At 45.2% G+C, this 21,407-nt stretch overlaps 1 protein-coding gene across 1 annotated transcript; it reads left to right on the top strand.

The window, feature by feature from the left end:
• Window positions 1-396: 396 nt before the first annotated feature.
• LRRC52 (leucine rich repeat containing 52) lies at window positions 397-20,932 on the top strand. The gene is made up of 2 exons (XM_065924812.1): window positions 397-1,018; window positions 20,592-20,932. Exons 1-2 carry the CDS (start codon window positions 397-399, stop codon window positions 20,930-20,932), a joined length of 963 nt encoding a protein of 320 aa, XP_065780884.1.
• The last annotated feature ends 475 nt before the right edge of the window (window positions 20,933-21,407 follow it).

The raw sequence follows: 21,407 nt of genomic DNA, 5'->3' as shown, positions 1-21,407 counted from the left end.
CCCCACACAACCCAGAAGAGTCAGGACTCTTCCCTCCTCGCGCAGGGCAGTCTCCGGAAGCTGCTGACGTCACAAAGGTGTCAACTGGCAGCCTCACTGTCACGTGGCTCTCCCCTGGCTCCCCTTCACTTGCAAACGCAGGCAAGCAGGCAGGCTCCCAGGAGCAGTCTGGGCGTGAGCAACCAGCAGAGCCACCAAGCCGGCTGGTGGGGCACCGGGCCTGGCGTTTCAGCTTCTGTTCAGTTCTCCTGTAATGGAAAATTGCTTTGCACAAAGCTAGAGTGTTACAGTTCTTTCCAGCGCCCTTCCCCCGCCCCACCCCGCCCCTCGCAGCCTTCTGATCAGAGGGATAGCGCCCGCTGGAAAGTGGAAGGAGGGTAGTCGCCGCGTCTTACTATGTCCCTTGCTTCAGGCCCTGGGCCGGGGTGGTTACTCTTCTCCTTTGGAATGGTACTGGTATCGGGGTCAAAGTGTCCAAATAATTGTCAATGTCAAGACCAAGAAGTGATCTGCACGGGGATCCAGTTAACCGAATACCCCTCTGACATACCCCTGAATACCCGGAGGCTGTACTTGAATGATAACAAGATCCGTTTCTTGCCAGCGATGAATCTAGGACTCCTCAGTGACCTTGTTTACTTGGACTGCCAGAAGAACAGGATTCAGGAGGTGATGGATTATACCTTTGTCGGGGTCTTCAGACTCATCTACCTTGACCTCAGCTTCAACAATCTAACCTTCATCTCCCCATACAGTTTTTCCATGCTCAGCAACCTGCTGCAGCTGAATATCTCCAACAACCCTCATCTGTTATCACTTAACAAGTACACCTTTGCCAACACCAGCTCGTTGAGATACCTGGACCTCAGAAACACCGGCTTGCAGACCTTGGACGAAGCTGCCTTCCAGAACCTCATAACACTCCAGACCCTGTATCTGAGTGGAAACCCCTGGAAATGCAACTGCTTTTTCCTGAACTTCACCATCTACTTAATAGTGTCCCATCTGAACTACCCAGGTGAGGGCTTGATTGTGTGTGGGGACGAGGATGTGATGGCATAGGAGGAACTGGTTCCAGAGAAGAAGTCAGAAGGTGGTTAATGTGGGAGAGAAAGCTGGGTAAAGCTGATTGAAAACATTCTTATTGCTCTGCAGGATCCATCCTTGGGTTGACTGCAGAGGCGATAAGGATCAATAGAAAATGTTCTAGAATAGTTATCCAAAGGGCTGAGTTCTGCTCCCACACTCAGCCCTTACTACTCAGCTGCCCTTGGGGAAGTCTTGATTTCTCTGAGCCTCAGTTTCTTGATCCATAAAGTGAGGACAATAATATTACCAAACATACAGAGTTGTCCTTTCAATATGAAATGAGTGGAAATGATAATGTACTATAACTGCAAAGTGACAAAGTAATACAAGGGCACTGAATTCCACTGGTAAATTATTTTAATCTGTTTAATTCAGTGACTGACTTTTTCCAGGATCTGAAAGTAAATTCAGTCATTCCTAACCAGGAGAAAATCCAGTGGTATGATACATAGAGAGGAAAGTTCAATGGAGATGGAGGAGGGACAGTTGAGCCACCTAGACATGAATGAGAGGAGGAGGAGAAGAGAAGGATTTGCTTCCTCCTTTGTCTTCAGATGCTAACATGTAAGGAAGGAGAGAATAGCATGAATGAGTGGAAAATGGGCCACCAATCCCACTGTGTCAAGCAGAGAGATTCTGAACTCACAGGCAGACTCTCAAGTCTTACCTGGTAGAGTTCCAAGCCAGTTGCTGCCACTCTGTCCTCTGTCCCCTCTGCTCTGCCATGGTCCCTGGGGCACTCTGGTGCCTCATCCTTCTTCTTTTCAGTGACTTTACTGTCCCATTCTCATCCTTCAATTCCCCCACACCACCCATATCACTTTTCATCCAGGGAAGCCAGAGCTTTTGGATAAATGTGAAATAATGAGCCCCTCACAGAAAGCTTGGAGCCACTGATGTAATTAAACTGTCAGGACCATGTCTTCTCTGCCTTCCCTGGGTGTGTGTTTTTGAAAATAATTTCATACACCAGCTTCACAAATGTCCTGCTGAAGTTTCCACCCTTAAGTCCAAGTGGCAATATTCTAGACAGATTCCTGACCAAAATGCCAGGCTTTAAGGGGCACTGGGGGAGAAGGAATTGGGTGATGACAGCAAGTAAAAATGTGTCCTCCTGGCTTTCTAAGTGGGTATGCCTTTAAATGTCTTCCAGACAGGGGCTGTACTGTGATGGGGCAAGTGATGCAAAATTGGGGCTCCCAGGACGCAAAATTAACGGTGGCACCAAGAGAAAGTATCTCCTTAAATTTTGTGCCTGAGGCACCTGGCCCTGCTGCTAGGTACTTCAGCTCGAGTCGCATGTGTCGCTCAGTCGTGTCCAACTCTGCAACCCCACGGGGTGTAGCCCCCAGGGTCCTCCATCCATGGGATTCTCCAGGCAAGCATGCTGGAGTGGGTTCCATTTCCTTCTCCAGGGGATCCTCCTGACCCCAGGGATCAAACCCAGGTTTCCTGCATTGCAGGCAGACTCTTTACCACCTAAGCCAACTCAAGTTAGAATAAATCAAAAGGAACAAACTTTGTCAGACCATTTTCTTAACAGTACTAATCATAAAAGAATACAGGAGCAGTTTCTTGGGTCACTTGCCTTGCCTCTCCAGGGATGATGTCTTCTGCTTTTCTCAAGACTGGTGCTGTGGTGGTTTCTAGAAAGCTCTCTAAAAGAAGGTCGATATTAATCATGCTCAGGCATTAAATACGGTTCCCAGATGGGGTTCTCCCTGTCAGTGTTCGTGTACCTAGCCTGTGGACCAGCAGCAGCATCTCTTGCTCCCTCCCCACCATTCATACACATTTTTCTTGAGCAGAAATTGCCAGTTTGCCAGGAGGACCCCCTGCTGAAAAATGTGAAGGAGCTTGGCTTCTTCCCCAGTCCCTAAGCCTTTAACTTCACCTTCCAGGTAATCTCCCTTAATCAGAATTTTAGCTTTTAAAGTTGTATCTTCTCAGAATTTTCAGACTAACTGCTTTGGACTCTGACTCAATTCAGTCCAGGATTGAACAGGATTATAAACTGAATCTGTTTCACTACATGTTTTCAAAAACATGAGAAGCTTGTGTCTCTCTTGTCAAGCTCATAAGCTTCTCCTGAATGGAAAGTCTGTCTTTAGAGGTAGACAACTCTCTCATCCAGTGTCCAGTGGAAGTCCCCGACTCAACACACACACACACAAACACACACACACACACGCGAGCGCAAACTGCAAATCTACTCATCTCCCTCTGCTGTTTGGTTAGATCACTTCATGCAGAAGTATAGTCCCACTGCCCCAATTCACTATTACTATCTCTTAAAGGTATCAGTGAGCCCCAGGCCAGGCATAGAACAATTTAGCTTTGTATCGGGTTTTGCAGCTACTGAAGTTTTTCACATATGCAGTTTCATTTTCTTTACTTTGAGTTTCACACCAGCTCTTAAATTTTGTGCCCTAAGACTATGGAAGAGGCTAGAATAGGTATTTTTGACCCTTTCCTATGGTTGAGAAGATGGATTGGTTCACCCAAAGTCACACAGCTACTAAAGGTCAGGTAGGTGGTTTGAATTTCCTGATTTCAAATTCAGGTCTTTTTCTATATGACTGCTCTCTCTTAAGTTCTCAAATTATATAACTATGATCCAATAAGTCACTTTAGTTGTAGATATAAGTCATGTCACAAGCATAGGGCCACAGCACCTAAATGTCACCTTTATGTCTTGTCTACATTTGGAACTCACACAAGATCACTTTCATGGGATAATAAACCCGAGCCATCATAGATTCATTATAATATGCCTGCACTTCCCTTCCAAGCTGAGGTTTCACCCCAATCTACCCAAACTCTAAAAGAATAAACCTAACTTCTGTGTTTGCTCTCCTTTGCACCTTATTCAGTCTGGTTCTTCTTTCCCATGCATACACATGCACACACAAAAACACACAAACACCGTGCAAACACATACATACATGCACATATAAAAACACAAAACTATATCTACACAAACAAAGATACATGTATATATACATACTCACATTCTCAACCACATATTACATATGCATGACACACACACATATAAAAATGCACAGATACACACCAACACATGAACAAATACACACACATAAAGCTGAAAACACACACAGTGGAATTCACTGAACGTTCCACGTGTCCTCCAGCCAGACCTCAGCATAATGGAAGACATTTATCCTATGTCACTCTCATATGATGATTCATGTCTCTGTTAGGTGAAAGTATCTTTGCTATTTACAAACACTCTAGTTGAACTCTCAACCTTTAGCCCACCTATTACACCACATTTCCTATCAAAATGGTAATCTTTGACATGTTCTTGAATGGTATCACATCTCTTCCCCATGTGCCCAAATTTCAGGATATGGGAAAAATTTCTATGAAATAAGCTGAATAACCTGGTTGTTTATAAAGGAGAATCCAACGTAAAGATGGGTTTCATTTTCGACCCAGGGAGAATACCAAACCTTGCTATTGGAGATCTTGCCTGCAGTGCAGTATTGAGGTCAGTATGGCAGCAGAATTATAGTATGTAGACTGTTTGAAGAGCATGGCAGTGAAGCAAGGAGCTTCCATGCTACCACTCAGCTCATCCTTTCATTCATTTAAATATTTATTACGTCCCAAACAAGTGCTCGTGGAGATAACTGGCCAAGAAGCCTGGGACTGTGTACAGAGACTCATCGGACTATGAGTCACCTGCACATACACGTCCCACGGTCCAGTGGGACACCAGAGCTGAACTCACTGGACAGAGCAGGACAAAGAAGGCAAGCATGTGTCTTGTGGGGTAGAACAAGCACTTGGGAAAGTCTCAGCTGCAGGTGGTGAAGGACGGCCACCGTGCAGGCAGGAAAGCCCAGAGTTGAGAGCTCAGGTTCTGGAGCGAAATAGACCTGAATCATAATCCTAGCCCTGCCACTTAGGAGATCAGATAATTCACTTAACCTCCCTGCACTTCAATTTCCTCATCTTTCAGATAGGTCTAATAATAGACCCCACTGTCAGGGATGGTATAAAGATGAAATGAGAACATTTATGAACTTCCATTAGCATTAAGACTGGTACACCATAAACATTCAATAAATGAATGGTAGGCAGATGCAGGAAAGGCACAGGGTACAGAGAGAGTACCAGATTGTCAGTCGGGTGGTCAATGGGCCAAGCAGGGGACTTCAGGACGGCTCAGTGGTATTGGAGGACAATGTGTCTTGTCCAGGAGACATGCCTGTACAGATGCATGTGGATGTGGGGATATAAATAGGCTATGAGAAGGTGGGCAGCAGGTCTCAGGACACCCATCCCTGAGAAAATGGGATGGAGGGAATCCTGGAGGGAGTTGGATATTGGATGAATTATGAATACAGGAATTCAGACCCTGGGGGGAAAAAACCAGAATCTCAAATAAAGGCATGGCCTCAACTGGACCATGAGACTTAGGGCTGGACCAGCATCAGTAAGGGGATTCTTCCTGAGGCACCTGAGTCTAGAACTGAAGCTCTACCTTAAAGACAAGCCCACTTCCAGGCACAGGTATGGACATGCAGGCATCTTTCAAGGGATGACATCAAGGAGGTCCGGTCCAAGGGGTGGACATGGCCTTGGGAGAAAGAAGTCACCTTCATGGTGTAATTTTGTCATCTGAAGAGTACTGAATAGAACTTTTGTCCCAGGCTCTCCCCATCTACTGCCATCAGGCTACCATTAACCATTAGAGATGTATCCTTCTGGATCCCCCAAAGTGCCCCAGTCTTAAAGAGGATTGTGAAAGATACATAAATTCCTGGGAAGAATAATACATGTGCCCCTTGATGCCTTCGAACTGTGGTTCTAGAGAAGACTCCTGAAAGTCCCTTGGACAGCAAGGAGATCAAACCAGTCAATCTTAAGGGAGATCAACCCTGAACATTCACTGGAAGGACTGATGCTGAAGATGAAGCTCCAGTATTTTGGTCATCTGATGTGAATAGACAGCTCATTGGAAAAGTCCTTGATGCCAGGAAAGATCAAGGGCAGAAGGAAAAGAGGGCGTCAGAGGATGACATGGCTGGACAGCGTCGCAGATGCAGTGAACATGAACTTGGGCAAACTCCAGGAGATGGGGAACGACGGGGAGGCCTGGTGTCTTGCAGTTCATCCGGTCGCAAAGAGTCGGACACAGCTAGGTGACTGAACACCAGCAAGCTTTTATCAGCTTTCATATCAGAGAAAAGAGTGGTTTCTTAGGAAATACAAATAACTAACTCTGAAACAGTGGGGAACCATGAAGGAAGCCAAGATCCAGAAAAGACATGGAGTGGTCTTAAAACAAAAGACATAAGGATGATAATGTGTTCTTCCCCTATGTCATCCTGCAGCTTTTCCCCCTCAGAGGAACTGTAGAGGAGGCTGAATGTTTTATTCACCTTACTTCATCACAAGGCTACAGCTAATAGGAACATAGAAACTTTCCCTTACTGACCAGAGACTTGGTGCTGCTATCAAAAGTCTTCATCAAAGGAAACCCTCAATGATAGACTCACCAGATGCACTGGAAACTGTCCAGTTCTCAAAGAGTTCATGTATTCACTTTCCAAAGACAAAAGTCATAGCAGAAACAGCAGTGAGTTGAAGTGAGCTTGTTCCCCGGATGCTCTGATCAATACAGAGTTAAAACAGATTCACAGATTCCATTTTCTTTTTGGCTCAAGTCAGCACATAGGAAGTCGAATTCCTGGCCAGAACTGTAATTTTCCAGTCATTAATGCTGTTTGAAGGTGAGCATGGAAATGGAGCTCTTCCCAGGATAGAGCTCCCCAGCAGGACAGAGCTGAATGCCTCTGAAGATGCTCTGAAAAACTCATGCAGCTCTAAGATCCTGGACAGAATAAATCTGGCTTCCTACATCCCCCGACCCTGCCTCTACACCCTCAAAGTACAGCCTAGCACTGTCCAACAAAAGCTTCTGCAGCAGTAGAAATGGTCTAAATCTGTGCTGTCCAACACAGCACCCACTAGCCACATGTGGTGATTAAACTCTTGAAATAAGGTTAGTGGAACTGAGGACCAAATTTTTAATTTTATGTCATTTCAATTCATTTAAATAGCCATATTTATGACTGGTAAGGGAAGCCTTTAATATAAGATGCTTAAGCTGGAACTTAAGAATTTAGCCTTGTCTCAGGTAAGTGACTCTAAAGCCCAGTCCAGGATGGAGATCTTCTAACATCCAAGTTAAGTGCTTCCCCCTTGCCATGATATTTCCTTAGTATCAGGCACATCACAGTCCATTCAACTCTGAAACATTTATTGTATGTTTATTATATGCTTAACATTGTATTTTGATGTTGGGGTGCTTTATCACAGGGAAAGAAGTCATAAATCCTGTCTTTAATAAGACAAATCTAGGGATACAAGAGAGGGAAAATGCAGTTGAAAGCCAGGAATTCTGATCTCAATCATGTCAATGTATGATTTGGGTGGCATGTCATTTTCTCTGAGTCTCACTTGCTCTGAAATAAGGAAACAGGACTAGACACTCTATAAGACTCCTTCTAGTTAGACCTAAATAGAAAGATAAGATGCACTTAGATGTAGGCAGATGAGAGCAGTGGTCAGCAGACAGGGTCCCAAACAGACAAGTACACAATGGGTTAGTTGAGGTGCGGGCATTCCTAGAGATGAGTACTGTGGTCACACAATTAGGAAATACAACCGGTAACTTCTGCATTCTCCCACCTCCTGTCTTAAACACCCTCTACTGGCCTGGAATGATGCCTCCACCCTCCAGGGACTAGGTGCCTTGAATTTTCCTCCCACGCCCGGCCTGCTCAACCAGCAGTTCTCCAATTCCAATGAGCACAAGAAGCCCAGGCTCCATGTCCAGAGATGATGGCCCAGTGAGCTGTGAGGCAGGGTCTATGAGATGCCTGATGACAATGACCTGGCTTCTAGCTCTACCAGTAGCTGCTTCAACTAGTGAATAAATTGATTTGCACTGAGACGTTGGGGGCTTCACTGATGGCTCAGATGGCAAAGAGTCTACCTGCAATGCAGAAGACCCAGGTTTGATCCCTGGGTTGGGAAGAGCCCCTGGAGAAGGAAATGGCCACCCATTCCAGTACACTTGCCTGGAAAATCCCATGGACAGAGGAGCCTGGGGGGCCACAGTCCATGGGGTCATAAAGAGTCAGACATGACTGGGCGACTAACACCCTGGATGAGATGTTGGTGGCAAATAATTTTTTATATGTCTCCCTCTAGGGGCATTTGCAATGTGACAAGGAAGAAACGGAACCAATGAGAATACAGAAAGGGACAGGCTACTAGCATAGACATGGGGGTAGTTTCAGGACAGACGGTCAGTCTGTGTCAACCCTTAAATTATAGGCCTTAGACAGTCCTGCTTAGTCCAGTGGTGGGGTCCACAAGTCAAAAAGAGGAGTCTAGGCAGGAGTGCCACCAAGGCAGGGGGATAAAGTCACTTGGGGACATCTGCAGGAAGCAGATGGGCTGGGCCACGCTCTGCTTCAGGTCTAACTCATTTAGAGGGCATTTAGAACAGAGAACATCTTAGTTTCATCCTGAGGCTATTTCATCCCGTATTCCAGGCTGCTGTGATAGGATAATGGCCCCATTTCAACCCGCCAAGTACAAAGTCATCTACAACTGTGCCAAAACTTAGATTTCCAGAATGAATTCAGGTCTTCACACCCTTCCACTATTAATGCTAACCCATCTCCTCCATCAGAGAGAGTGCAATAAAGACCAGACGCCAAAAACAGGAACAGCTGGGCCGCAGACACTGCCAAGGCCGTCAACTGCTCTGCCAGCACGTCTCTCCCACCTTTCCCCGGCCTTCTGGCTCCCTTCTGCGGAGAGCCGGAGAAGCAGCCTCCCGAGGGCAATGAAGCAGCTGAGAGGGCTGCAAGTGGGTCAGTGATCCCTAAACGATCCAGAAAGTTTAAGAAGGGATGGAGGTGGCAAGCTTGTTCAGTTTGGGAAGGACCTTGTGTGATTCTCATACACTCTCTAACTCAGCCCAGTTGGAATCACTGAGAGTGGGTGATCTAAAGCCCCCTCAAACTCAGAAATGCCAGACCTCTTTGCATGGCCCCTCTGGTCACCCAACACTGTTCAGGCCCCTGGAAGGAGGCAGTGCAAGGCCCCCAAAGCAGCCAACCTCAGTTTCTTCATCTTTAGAGATGAAGAATTCCCCAACCTGAAAGATATCCAACAAAGTGTGGATGAGGCTAGAAAAGAGAAATGGGGGTTGGCCATCTAGGGCCTTTGAATGATTTTCTAGGGAACATGCAATGTATCCTGAGAAGTTTTGGAAGGCAGGCAAGATGGATGCAGAGCTAGGAGGCTCCTGTGGGCATTCAGACAGAGAATGGCAGTCTACAGCAGAGGCATGAATGAAGAGGTACAGATAGGTCAGAAGAAAGTGTCCAGAAGGCAGACACAGCAGGACCTGGGACTGAACTAGACCTTCTCAGAATCCCCTGCACTCCCTTTGTGACTCTGGGCACAAATCTAAGTAATTAACAGGTTTGTGTTCTTTAACATTTGTGTTCCCTGATAGGAAGGTCTACAAGATCAAAGAGCAGGTCTGGATCTTCAGGCCCAGAGAAAGTTCTCAAAAAATATTTGAGTGAATAAAAAAAGTCAATGAGATGTGGAAAATAAAGGAAAGGAAAAATCAAGTGTAATTCCCAAGGCTTTGGCTTGGACAACTGTGGGGACTCCACTGAGAGAAGAAAGTAGTAATGGGGCTCGGGGAGAGGCCAAGTCCCATCTTGAATGTGTTGAGTGGGAGCTCTTTGTGAGACAGGAGGCTTTTGGATGTTTTGACCTGAAATTCAGAGTAGAGAATAAAATATATGTTTGGAAGTCATCGGCTCACTGGTGATCATGAAAACCAAACAAAGGATGTTTAGAATGAGAGGATCACAGGGTAAGGACAGAAGAGTTGGGGAATGCCAACATATCAAAGGATAAGTGCAGAAAGCTGAATAAAGTGAGGGGATCAGCAAAGGAACTATGACACAGAGTGATGTGGGCTTTCTAAACAAAAGGAAGAGCAAGTGCAAAGACCTTAGGGTGGAATAAGTTCGATGTAGTAGAAGGTGAATATGGCTGAAGAAGAGTGAGTGAAGTAAGAGATGAGGTTAAAAATCAAAGGCCAGATCATATAGGACCTGGAGGTCATGGAGGTCATGGAGAGGCTTTTGATTTTATTCCAAATGTGACAGGAAATTATGAAAGGGTTTTAAGTGAAGAAGTGACACGATCTATGATTTACAGCTGCTTCCCACTGCTAGATGGAGAGATGAGAAAGCGGGGACCTGAGTTAAGAGGTTGTCTCAGTTTTCAGGCAAGGACGGACAGTGGCTTGGCTCCAGGCAATGGTCCAGAGAAGGTAAGAATTAGGGTATATTGGAAAGGTAGGACTAACAGGACTGGCTCATGGCTTGAATTATGGGATGTGAGAGAGGCAGCAAGAAGGACTCCCAAGTCTCTGCCTGGGCGACTGGTGAAGAGTGTTGCCCTTCTACCACTGAGCTTTTCTAAATTGCCTCTTATCCTTAAGGATAATAACTGCCAACTATTGGAATTTTTCCAAGAAGATGGGTAGTTTTTCACAAGGTCCAGCTCTAGGCCAAACTGAGAGCAAACTAGGGTTTACAAATTAGCTTTTCAGAACTGCATGGCACCATCCCCCAGTCTGACATGCAGTTGGCTCCTCTTCCCCCATCAAAACCTCCTACGGAAAGTCAGTAGCAGGGGTTCCCCAGGGGAGGGCCTAAGTCTTTGGCTTCTTTTCCAGAGGACTTTACACTTCAAGCCTTGTTTTATCAGTGAAGTGAAGCTCTGCTGACAGAATTCTGGGCACTGAGAAGCACATGAGTAGTGTTATGAAGAAAAGGGGTCTTTCTACCTGTAAACTTTGCTCATCTACAACCACTTATACAAAAGACCAGTCCTGTAGTCTAAGCAACTTTAAAGCACAGGAATAATCAAGTTGAACTTGCTAGACTTCAAGGTTTGTTCCTGTTATGTTTCAATGGTCTATGAATCAGGATTAAGCTTTATCAAAATATGAACTCTTCATACAAGGGAAAAAATTGTTATAAGAACTGTACTGCCCAAGCCCAAGTCATCCAAAGCCAAGGATGCTTTAGACCAGGAGTCAGCACACACTTTCTACCTATGGCTGACTCTTGTTGATGTTTGACAGAGAACAACAAAATTCTGTAAAGCAATTATGCTTCAATTAAAAAATCAAAAAAAAAAAAAAAGGACAAATAAATATTTTAAGCTTTGTGGGTCTTTGTTGTGACTACTCACTCTGTCTCTGTAGCATGAAAGCAGCTATAGAAAATACATGAATGAAAGGTCAAGGCTGTGTTCCAATAAAACTTTATATATCAATACAAAAACATGCCACGGGATGGATTTGGCCCACAGATTGTAGTTTGCTGAACCTGGCTCATGCCATCAAGGGAAGACATCTGGGTGATGAGAGAAAGAAGCTCTAGGGAGGCAAAAGTAGGAACCAAGGTCAGGACTAGAAACACTCAGAGGACCATGCGTGAGGGTCTAAGAAGGGCCTTGCTGGCCAGTTGGCTTTGGTTGTGCTGGGCTGCTTGCTGTATGGTGCAGTCCAGGTTCCCCTCTAGGGAGTCTTCTCTGAGCCATTCATCGTGTGCTGCTTAGCCACTCAGTCACGTCCAACTCTGCGCAGCCCTGTGGACTGCCCCCTGCCAGGCTCCTCGGTCCATGGACTCTCCAGGCCAGAGGACTAGAATGGGTTGCCACGCCCTCTTCCTGGGGATCTTCCAGACTCAGGGATCAAACCCAGGTCTCCTGCATTGCAGGAGATTCTTTAGATCTTTAGAGATCCTGCAGATTCTTTACTGCTGGCTGAACCACCAGGGAAACCCCACTCATAGTATAGCAGAATATAATAGTGTTCGCTTCAAATTCCATCAGAAACAAGTCTTGCACAGCAAAGCCAAAAACAAGAGTTTTAAAGAAATGCTGTATGAGAATCCAGCTGAGCTATTTCAGATCCTTAAAGATGATGCTGTGTAAGTGCTGCACTCAATATGCCAGCAAATTTGGAAAACTCAGCAGTGGCCACAGGACTGGAAAAGGTCAGTTTTTATTCCAATCCCAAAGAATGGCAATGCCAAAGAATGCTCAAACTACTGCACAATTGCATTCCTTTCACATGCTAGCAAAGTAATGCTCAAAATTCTCCAAGCTAGGCTTCAACAGTATGTGAAATGAGAACTTGCAGATGTTCAAGCTGGATTTAGAAAAGGCAGAGGAACCAGAGATCAAATTGCCAACATCTATTGGATCATAGAAAAAGCAAGAGAATTACAGAAAAACATCTACTTGTGCTTCATTGACTATGCCAAAGCCTTTGACTGTGTGGATCACAACAAACTGTGGAAAATTCTTCAAGAGATGGGAATACCAGACCATCTTACCTGCCTCCTGAGAAATTGGTAAGCAGGTCAAGAAGCAACAGATAGAACTGGACATGGAACAATGGACTGGTTCCAAATTGGGAGAGGAGTACGTCAAGACTGTATATTGTCACCTTGCTTATTTAACTTACGTGCAGAGTACATCATGCAAAATGCTGGACTGGATGAAGTGCAAGCTGAAATCAAGATTGCAGGGAGAAATATCAATAACCTCAGATATGTAGATGACACCACCCTTATGGCAGAAATTGAAGAACTAGAGAGCCCCCTGATGAAAGTGAAAGAGGAGAGTGAAAAAAACAGCTTAAAACTCAACTTTGAAAAAATGAAGATCACGGCATCTGGTCCCATCACTTCATGGCATATAAATGGGTAAACAATGGAAACAGTGACAGACTTTATTTTTTTGGGCTCCAAAATCACTGAGATGGTGATTGCAGCCATGAAATTAACAGACACTGGCTCCTTGGAAGAAAAGCTATGACAAACCTAGACAATGTATTAAAAAGCAGAGGCATTACTTTACAGGCAAAGGTCTGTATAGTCAAAGTGATGGTTTTTCCAGTATGGATCGATGTATGGATGTGAGAGTTAGACCATAAAGAAAGCTGAGTGCTGAAGAATTGATGCTTTTGAATTGTGGTGTTGAATAAGACTCTTGAAAGTCCCTTGTACTACAAGGAGATCAAACCCATCAATCCTAAGGGAAATCAGTCCTGAATATTCACTGGAAGGACTGATGCTAAAGCTGAAGCTCCAGTACTTTGGCTGCCTTTTATGAAGAACTGATTCATTGGAAAAGACCCTGATATTGGGAAAAATTGAAGGCAGGAAAAGAAGGGGACAACAGAGAATGAGACGGTTGGATGGCATCTTGAGTTGATGGACATGAGTTTGAGTAAGCTCTAGGAGTTGGTGACGGACAGGACAGCATGGCATGCTGCAGTCCATGGGGTCGCAAAGAGCCGGACATGCCTGAGCAACTGAACTGTATGAAATTAGGCCAATAATCCACACATTTCCCCCTGTATGCATTCAACAGATATTTGTCAAGGCTCTATTGTGTGCTGGCACTAGGGCTATACAGGTGAACAAATAGGGTCTCTGCTCTCAAACAATTCTCAAGCAGTGATTGGAACAATAACTACCTTTTGATATGCCTGCAGCCCTTGTATCCTCACCCCCATCTCCATCTGCACTTAGCCTCATTTCCTTCTCCACTCTCAGAAGACAGTTCAAGGCTTACCCTTCATTTTATCCTGGAGACCATCTGTTTCTGCCTCCTCCAAGACTTCACATCCCTTAGCTCACTGAATTCTCCCTAAACACTCACACGGTAAGCAGGGATTGGTATTAGCCTAGTGTAGAGTAGTCCAAAATGGTAAGAGGTTAGCTGGCCCATCTATGGCCTTCTATTACCCCAAGTTCTCTTGCCTCCCACTAAGCCTTATGTCAATAATTGCCCCCAAGGGACATTAATAACAAAAAATATTTAACCCACTCAACAAACATACTTTGAGCTCTGGTGTGTGTTAAGCAGTACTCTGGACGTTGGGGACATGATAGTGAAACACAAATCCATGTCTTCACGGAGTTCATAATCTAGCAGACAGAAGCAGACAAGTGTATACATAGTAAATCCACTTCCTCATTAAATACATAATTTAGCTGGACCAAAAAAACAAACAAACAAACAAACAAAAAAAACAAGAGAAAGACGAAGTACTGAACATCTAATGATATTCAGGCAAGCTAGGGCCTAATAAGGAAAAATGGGGGAACTGGGCCTTTCTCTAAGTTCCAGGTGGAAATTTTACCACAAAGTGCTTAGGCTGATAGAAACTGGCATTTGTTCTCCAAGGGGCAGTTGCAGTGTAACTGAAGTCTGCAAATTGCATCCTCTCCCATTACATGACCATCATTTGGAGGCTGGCCTCCTCCACTTAGCCCACGCAGTTCCTGAGCAAGACTGTCCAGGGAACTCAAAGCAGCCTGCTCATCTGGAGAGCCAAGCAGACTGCAGAACTGTGGTCACTTTTGTGGACTAAGAAAAAGAGCAGTTCCTCATAAAACCACCAGGTTCAAGCTGGTTTTATGAAGGAAGGCTTCCTCAGTTCTATGCTACCAGACGTGGTTCTGGGTCCCTGAAACTTTTCCCTTCATGCATTGATGTTGGCAGATAGGTTTTCCACTTGTGAGCAATGTGCCACATGAGGAACTAAATAAGTGTGTGGTTTATGTTTCCTTAGGAACTATTTGCAGGGGGAATTTAAACATTAATGATACCTGTAATTGTACCTAGGCACTTTAACTGGGGCAAATGCTCTGCAACGATGAAGTGGAGCTGAGGAAGGGATAATATGGGGCTGAGTTGCCTGTTTGTGAATGTGAATGAAAGCCCATACACAACAGTGCCTGGTAGCCTTTTCTCAGAGGCAAGGAAACCAAGAAAGCCAGAGAAGGAGTAATTGATGAACAATGTATTCATTCTGTAGCCTGGGAATAATTAAAACTACTTAGTGGGGTGCTTCCCTGGTGTCTCAAAAAGTGAAGAATCTGCCTGCAATGTGGGAGACCCAAGCTTGATCCCTGGATTAGGAAGATCCCCTGGAGAAAGGGAATGGCAACCCACTCCAGTATTGTTGCCTGGAGAATTTCATAGACAGAGGAGCCTGGGAGGGTACAATGCATAAAGTCGCAAAAAGTCAGACACGACTGAGCGACTACCACACACACCCAGTGGGGTGCTCAGGAGTAGAGTTTAATTTCGTGAAGCACCTTATATGACACCTAGAACATATAAGACCCTCCAAGATGAGCAGATAGGTCCAAAACTCCAGTCATCATACTAGACTAGGAGAAGAATGCATGATGAGCAAACTAAAGACGAGATGAGCCAGCAAGGACCTATCATATAGCATATGGAACTCACCCCGATGTTACCTAAGAGCCTCAGTTGGAGGGGAGTTTGAGGGAGAGTGGATACATGTGTGTGTGTGACTGAATCCCTTTGCTGCTCACCCGAAACTATCATAGTGTTGTAATCGGCCATACCCCAATACAAAATAAAAAATTTTTAAAAAGAGAGTGAGATGAAATAATAGAGGGCTAGGATCATTTAAAAAGTAGGATAAATGGAAAACAAGTAGTTAATCCAAATATATCAGTCTGACATTAAATGTTAATGGGCTGATTAAAATACAGTTTCCTAGATTGAATGAAGAACAAGCCCAGCTGCATCCTGCTTACTAAATGTACCTTAAGTATAGGAACATAGAAAGATTAAAAGGATGGGAAAAGATATGCAATACAAACACTAACCAAAAGAAAAGGGTAAATCTACCAGAAAGAGGTAACAGTTATATATGTATTTAAGAACAGTGCTTCAAAATATGTAAGCAAAACTGGACAGAACTATTTGGAGAAGTAGACTAGTGCACAACCATAACTGGTGATTTTAACATACTTCCCAGTAACTAGCAGACAACAAATAGGCTAATAGTAACCGAGACAATAAATAAAGTTAATAAAAAGTCAATAAAGACGTAGACAATCTGTATAAAAGCACCCTAGTTGGCATACATAGAACAACATATTCAACAAAGACAATACATTTTTTCAGTGCACATGCAAAAATTACTAAAACTGACTCCATTATAAAGAAAACTCTTAATAGACTTCAAAGAACTGAAATCAGAAGGAATATGCCTCTGACTACAGTAGAATTGAACTAGAACTAAATAATGAAAGCAGTGCTAGAAAATCCCCAAATATTAAAAATCAAGTAATTCAAGGAATATTAGCTCTTATTAACAAGAATGATGATGACCAAACATGGATTATGTCTCCAAGAGTTAAAAGTCTGTCTTGTAGGAGAGAAAATATGCTTTTTGCAGGACTTTCCTAGTGGTCCAGTGGTTAAGACTTCACTTGCAGGGGTTGTAGTTTTGGTCCCTGGTCAGGGAGCTAAGATCCCATGTCCCTGTAGCCAAAAATACAAAGCATGAAGCAGAAGCAATACTGTGACAAATTCAATAAAGACTTTAAAAATGGTCACATCAAAAAAGTCTTTTTAAAAAATACACTTTTTCAAATTTTCTTTTTCTTTTTTTTCTTTTTGATGCTTTGCTTTTCTAGCAAATAACCACCAAGTAAGATAGAACATGATAGGTGCAGTAAAAATGACACTAGGAAATGCAATAGATGAGTTCAGAGCAGGAACAATCACAAAATATCCTCTGAACTATGAGGATGAAGTGGCTGGGAAAGGGTTCCTGGGAGCAGATGCATTTACATTAGACCTTGAAGGACAGGGAGGACTTGATGATGCAAAAATTGGAGGAAGAGATATTTGATGCAGAAAGAGCAGTGTAACAAAGCTAGCTGTAGGTAAGGGGAGATGTAATCAAGGAGCAAAGGGTGAATAACTGGGAGAACTGAGAAGTAAGGTGGGAATGGTAGAACAGGGCAATGCTGAGGGCTCTGAACACCAGGCGGTCTGGATGTTACCCTGAGCCCACGGGGGAGTCAGACAGGGGTTTTGAACCACACTGTGACTGGCAAGAGCCAAGCTTGCAGAAGTGTGTGCAGTGGTCAGAGCTGGGGAACTGGCAATGGTGGAGGCAGACCTGCTGGGAGGTGAGGAGCGCTCACACCTTGGCGGGGACAGGCAATGAAGAGGGGAGAGAGAATGCACCGGCAGAAAAACCCTCCCCACAGAACCACCCACATCCCTCACTTAAAAGCAGCCTAACAATGCATTAAAATCACTGCCTAATTGCTCCTTTCAAGGTAATGCTCCAAAATGGGGAAATAACGCATTTAATGTTTAGTCTCATATCTTCCGCTCAAGCCCTGATTTGAAAGCCTAATATTTTTAAAAATAGAAAGAGATAAACCCCTCTGCCCCCACCACTGGGTGCACTCCAGACCCTCAGAGTCCCATGTTCTCCTTTCTCATATACATCTTTCTTTATATATTCCCACGTGGTGTCTCTGGAAGCTTGGGCAGGTGCTTGCTAGAATTCCTGAAGATTGCAGGAGTCTTCCCTCACCTCACCAGCCTCCGCTTGGGCCTCCTGGAAAAGCCCCCGAGGTCCTTGAACCAGGCTGACTAGAGAGAGGTGTTGAGACCTAACTGCGTCCCTGACCCTTTACAGCACCCTGAGATGGAGACCCAAGGCCCCTTTCCGCTCCAGCTGGCCTGGGTCACCCACAGGGCCTCCATCTCACACTCGTTCTAGAGAGGGACTTCTTCCTCTCCTTTCCTCTGTAATCTTTGCAAACACTCAATGTGGCAGCCCCATGGTGGCTTCCTCCTCCTGTGACTAAACTCTCAACCAAGAGTGAGTCAGTAGCATTACAAACATCAGGCCAGCTTCCTGACAGTAACCAACAAGTTCACTGCCGGTGCGCTGGCCAGGAGCCAGGGTGCGGGCAACAGCGTCCGGTCTGGAGAGGACTCAGTGGTCATGGACAGCTCATTCCAGCCAGCCAGGCCCAGCCGCTGCCCAGTAAGCTCACCTCTGTATTCCTTTCCCTATTTCTCCTGCTTCTAGCTCCAGTCCAAACTGATTTCCTTCATTTCCTTGGTCACCAAGGAAATCAGTGCCTTTACATAGCCTGGGCTTCCCTTGCAGCTCAGCTGGTAAAGAATCTACCTGCAATGAGGGAGACCTGGGTTTGATCCCTGGGTTGGGAAGATCCCCTGGAGAAGAGAAAGGCTACCCACACCAGTATTCTGGCCTGGAGAACTCCATGGACTGTATAGTTCATGGGGTCCTAAAGAGTCAGACACAACTGAGCGACTTTCACTACTACCACTACATAGCCTGGAGTTCCTACCCTGCTGTAGGGGAAGCTTCTCCCCGCATGTCTCTCTCTGTGACTCCCACTTCTGCAAAACAAGCTCAGATGGCTCAGTCCAGGCTTTCTGTCTCCTATCCCCTGCTGAGATCTTGCAGTTTACCCAGAACCTTCAGGTTAGGAAACCTTTCTGAGTCTCAGTTTCCTGATGTGAAAAACAAGGATGAAAATGTGTGTCAACATTCTTGTAAGAAATAAATGAGATAGTATTTGCATATCACTTAGCATGTAGACAGAACTTGGTAAATATCAGCTGCTACTATGATTCTGATCATAATTGTCTTAAGCCCTAATCTCAACCCTGAATGGAAACTCATTTATCTAATGCTTGCTGGATATTTTCACCTGGAGACTGCACACAGGCACCTCAGCATCAGCATGGCAGAGTATATGGAGCTAGAAAAATGTAGGGCTGATGACAGAGCTCTGAGCCGTCTATGCAACTCTTGTGTACAAGGTACGATGTACACTGCTGTGTACAAGAGCTTACCTGCTCACCTGTGCCAATTAAATCCTCTTTATTACCCCAAGAATAGATGTTATTCTTTATCAGTTCAGTTCAGTTGCTCAGTCCGACTCTTTGTGACCCCATAGACTACAGCATACCAGGCTTCCCTGTTCATTACCAACTCCCGGAGCTTACTCAAACTCATGTTCATTGAGTCAGTGATGCCATCCAACCATCTCATTCTCTGTCATCCCCTTCTCCTCCGGCCATCAATCCTTCCCAGCATCAGGGTCTTTTCTAATGAGTCAGTTCTTCACATCAGGTGGCCAAAGTTTTGGAGTTTCAGCTTTAGCATCAGTCCTTCCAATGAATATTCAGAACTGATTTCCTTTAGGATTGACTGGTTAGATCTCCTTGCAATCCAAAGGAATCTTCAAGAGTCTTCTCCAACACCATAGTTCAAATCTTTTGAACTAAATCATAGCATCAATTCTTCAGTGCTCAGCTTTCTTTATAGTCCAACTCTCACATGACTACTGGAAAAACCATAGCTTTGACTAGATGGACCTTTGTAGGCAAAGTAATGTTTCTACTTTTCAATGTGCTGTCTAGGTTGGTCATAACTTTTCTTCCAAGGAGCAAGAGTCTTTTAATTTCATGGATACAGTTATTTTTTATAGAATGAGGCAATGGGATTCAAAGACAGAATCAGACATCCTGCTGAAGTTTCCAAAATTAGTGACAGTGGGTTTGAATTCTAGTCTGTCTGACTCCATGACCCACTTTGCCTTCTATTGTATATTGAAGTCCACAATGCTTGGTGTGGGGAAGTGCTCAGAGAAGGAGCTGAGCATCTGAGTCAGCCACTAGAAAGGACTGAGACTCATGTAGATCATGAGTGATGCCAACAGCATCACAGAAGCAGAACCGCTTCCCATATTGACGGTCTCTTTCCCCTGAGCTCCTCCCTAATTTCTCCAGGTTGAGGGTGTAGAGAACACACAGTAGGCATTTCCAGAGAATCCTGTCCCTCCTAAGTGGGGTGTGATGACCTTGGGTGGCCTCAGTGATCCCTGGCTGGGTTCAGGCACAGGAGAAGGGAAAGGGGCAAGCTGGAGGGGAAGGTGGGGGTGAGACGAGGAAGGGGAGCAAGCGATGCCAAGCACTGATGGAGCTCTGTGAAGTGTCAGCACTCCATGACCATCTTGCTTAAGTTTCCAAACTCCCAGCTCCTGCTGTGGTCTCTCATTCCTTGAAGAACCTTAAAAAGCAAAGGTCATTTTCAGGAGGTGATGTGAATGCAGCTAGAAGTGAACTTGCTCAGTCATGTCCAACTCTTTGCGATCCCATGGACTGTGGCCTACCAGGCTCCTCCATCCATGGAATTTTCCAGGCAAGAGTACTGGAGTGGGTGTGTGAATGCAGCTAAGCCTGGGGCAAAAAGCAATCCAGGTGCAGTCTCAAACCTTACTATGCCCAGAGATCACCTGGAGAACTTGTTAAGATGCAGATTCTGATTCAAGGAGGCCTGGGCATGCTCTCTGAGATTCCACATTTCTCCCGGGGTCCCCGTGATGCCGGTAGGGCTGGGCCCCAGACCACGCTTTGAGTAGCCGGCGTCCAGACCATCACGCCAGGTCCCCGTTGGCCTCACAAGCCTAGGAGATCTGTTTCAGCACTCTGCCTGCTGTGTTTTCTCTTAGATGAACAAAATGCCACCTGCATGGAGCCCACAGAGCTGGCAGGATGGCCCATCACGAAGGTGGGGAACCCGCTCCGGTATATGTGCATAACGAACCTAGATCTCCAGGACTACATCTTTCTGCTGCTCATCAGCTTCTGCATCTTCTCTGCGGGCACCGTGGCCGCCTGGCTGACCGGCGTGTGTGCCGTGCTGTACCAGAACGCCTGCCGCAAGTCGAGCGAGGACGACGTGGAGGATGAGGAGGCGGAGAACGAGGACGAGCAGAGGGTGGAAGTCGGCAGGCGGATTTTTCATAGCAGAGTGGACTCGGGCCGTTTTGGGTTCCCTCAGCTGATTTAGTTGCAGAGGCTGATGCTGCTATCTGATGCAACTTTCCCAGGCTCCCGCCTTCTGTCTTGCCCTCCGCTTCCCACTCCTCAGAGCTGTCTTAGAGATGGAAGCCTAATATTATGGTAGCATACTATTCCAGTAAAATAAATAAAATGTTTGGCGGTCATTTCACAGGTTGGTCTTCTTCTGCTCAACCAACCCAAGCACGATTTCTCAAGCTCAGAAGGATGGGGTAGAACGAAGTCTACTGAAGCTGTTGTAGGCATCTAAATGTTGAGGAAGCCCACTCTGAAAATGGGCCATATTGTGTTTGATGAGGACCTACTCTGCCCCTAAATTAAGTGCTGGGGGGAGGGATCTGAGAAATATAAGACTTAAAAGATTTGTCCTAGAAAAGCAACAAGTTGGTTCAGGGGAGTAGTCAACATTAATGTGAATCAAATGGAGAAAAGCACAAGACAAAATGGCAAGAACTAACAGGAAT

Source organism: Muntiacus reevesi, chromosome 1, assembly GCF_963930625.1.
Source record: "Muntiacus reevesi chromosome 1, mMunRee1.1, whole genome shotgun sequence".
Lineage (NCBI taxonomy): Eukaryota > Metazoa > Chordata > Mammalia > Artiodactyla > Cervidae > Muntiacus > Muntiacus reevesi.
This window is presented reverse-complemented; position numbering and strand designations above follow the sequence as displayed.

Coding starts and splice junctions, on each gene's coding strand:
- LRRC52 (XM_065924812.1), top strand. CDS start 397: ATGTCCCTTGCTTCAGGCCCTGGGCCGGGGTGGTTACTCTTCTCCTTT. Junction 1,019..20,591: donor GTCCCATCTGAACTACCCAG/GTGAGGGCTTGA, acceptor GTTTTCTCTTAG/ATGAACAAAATGCCACCTGC.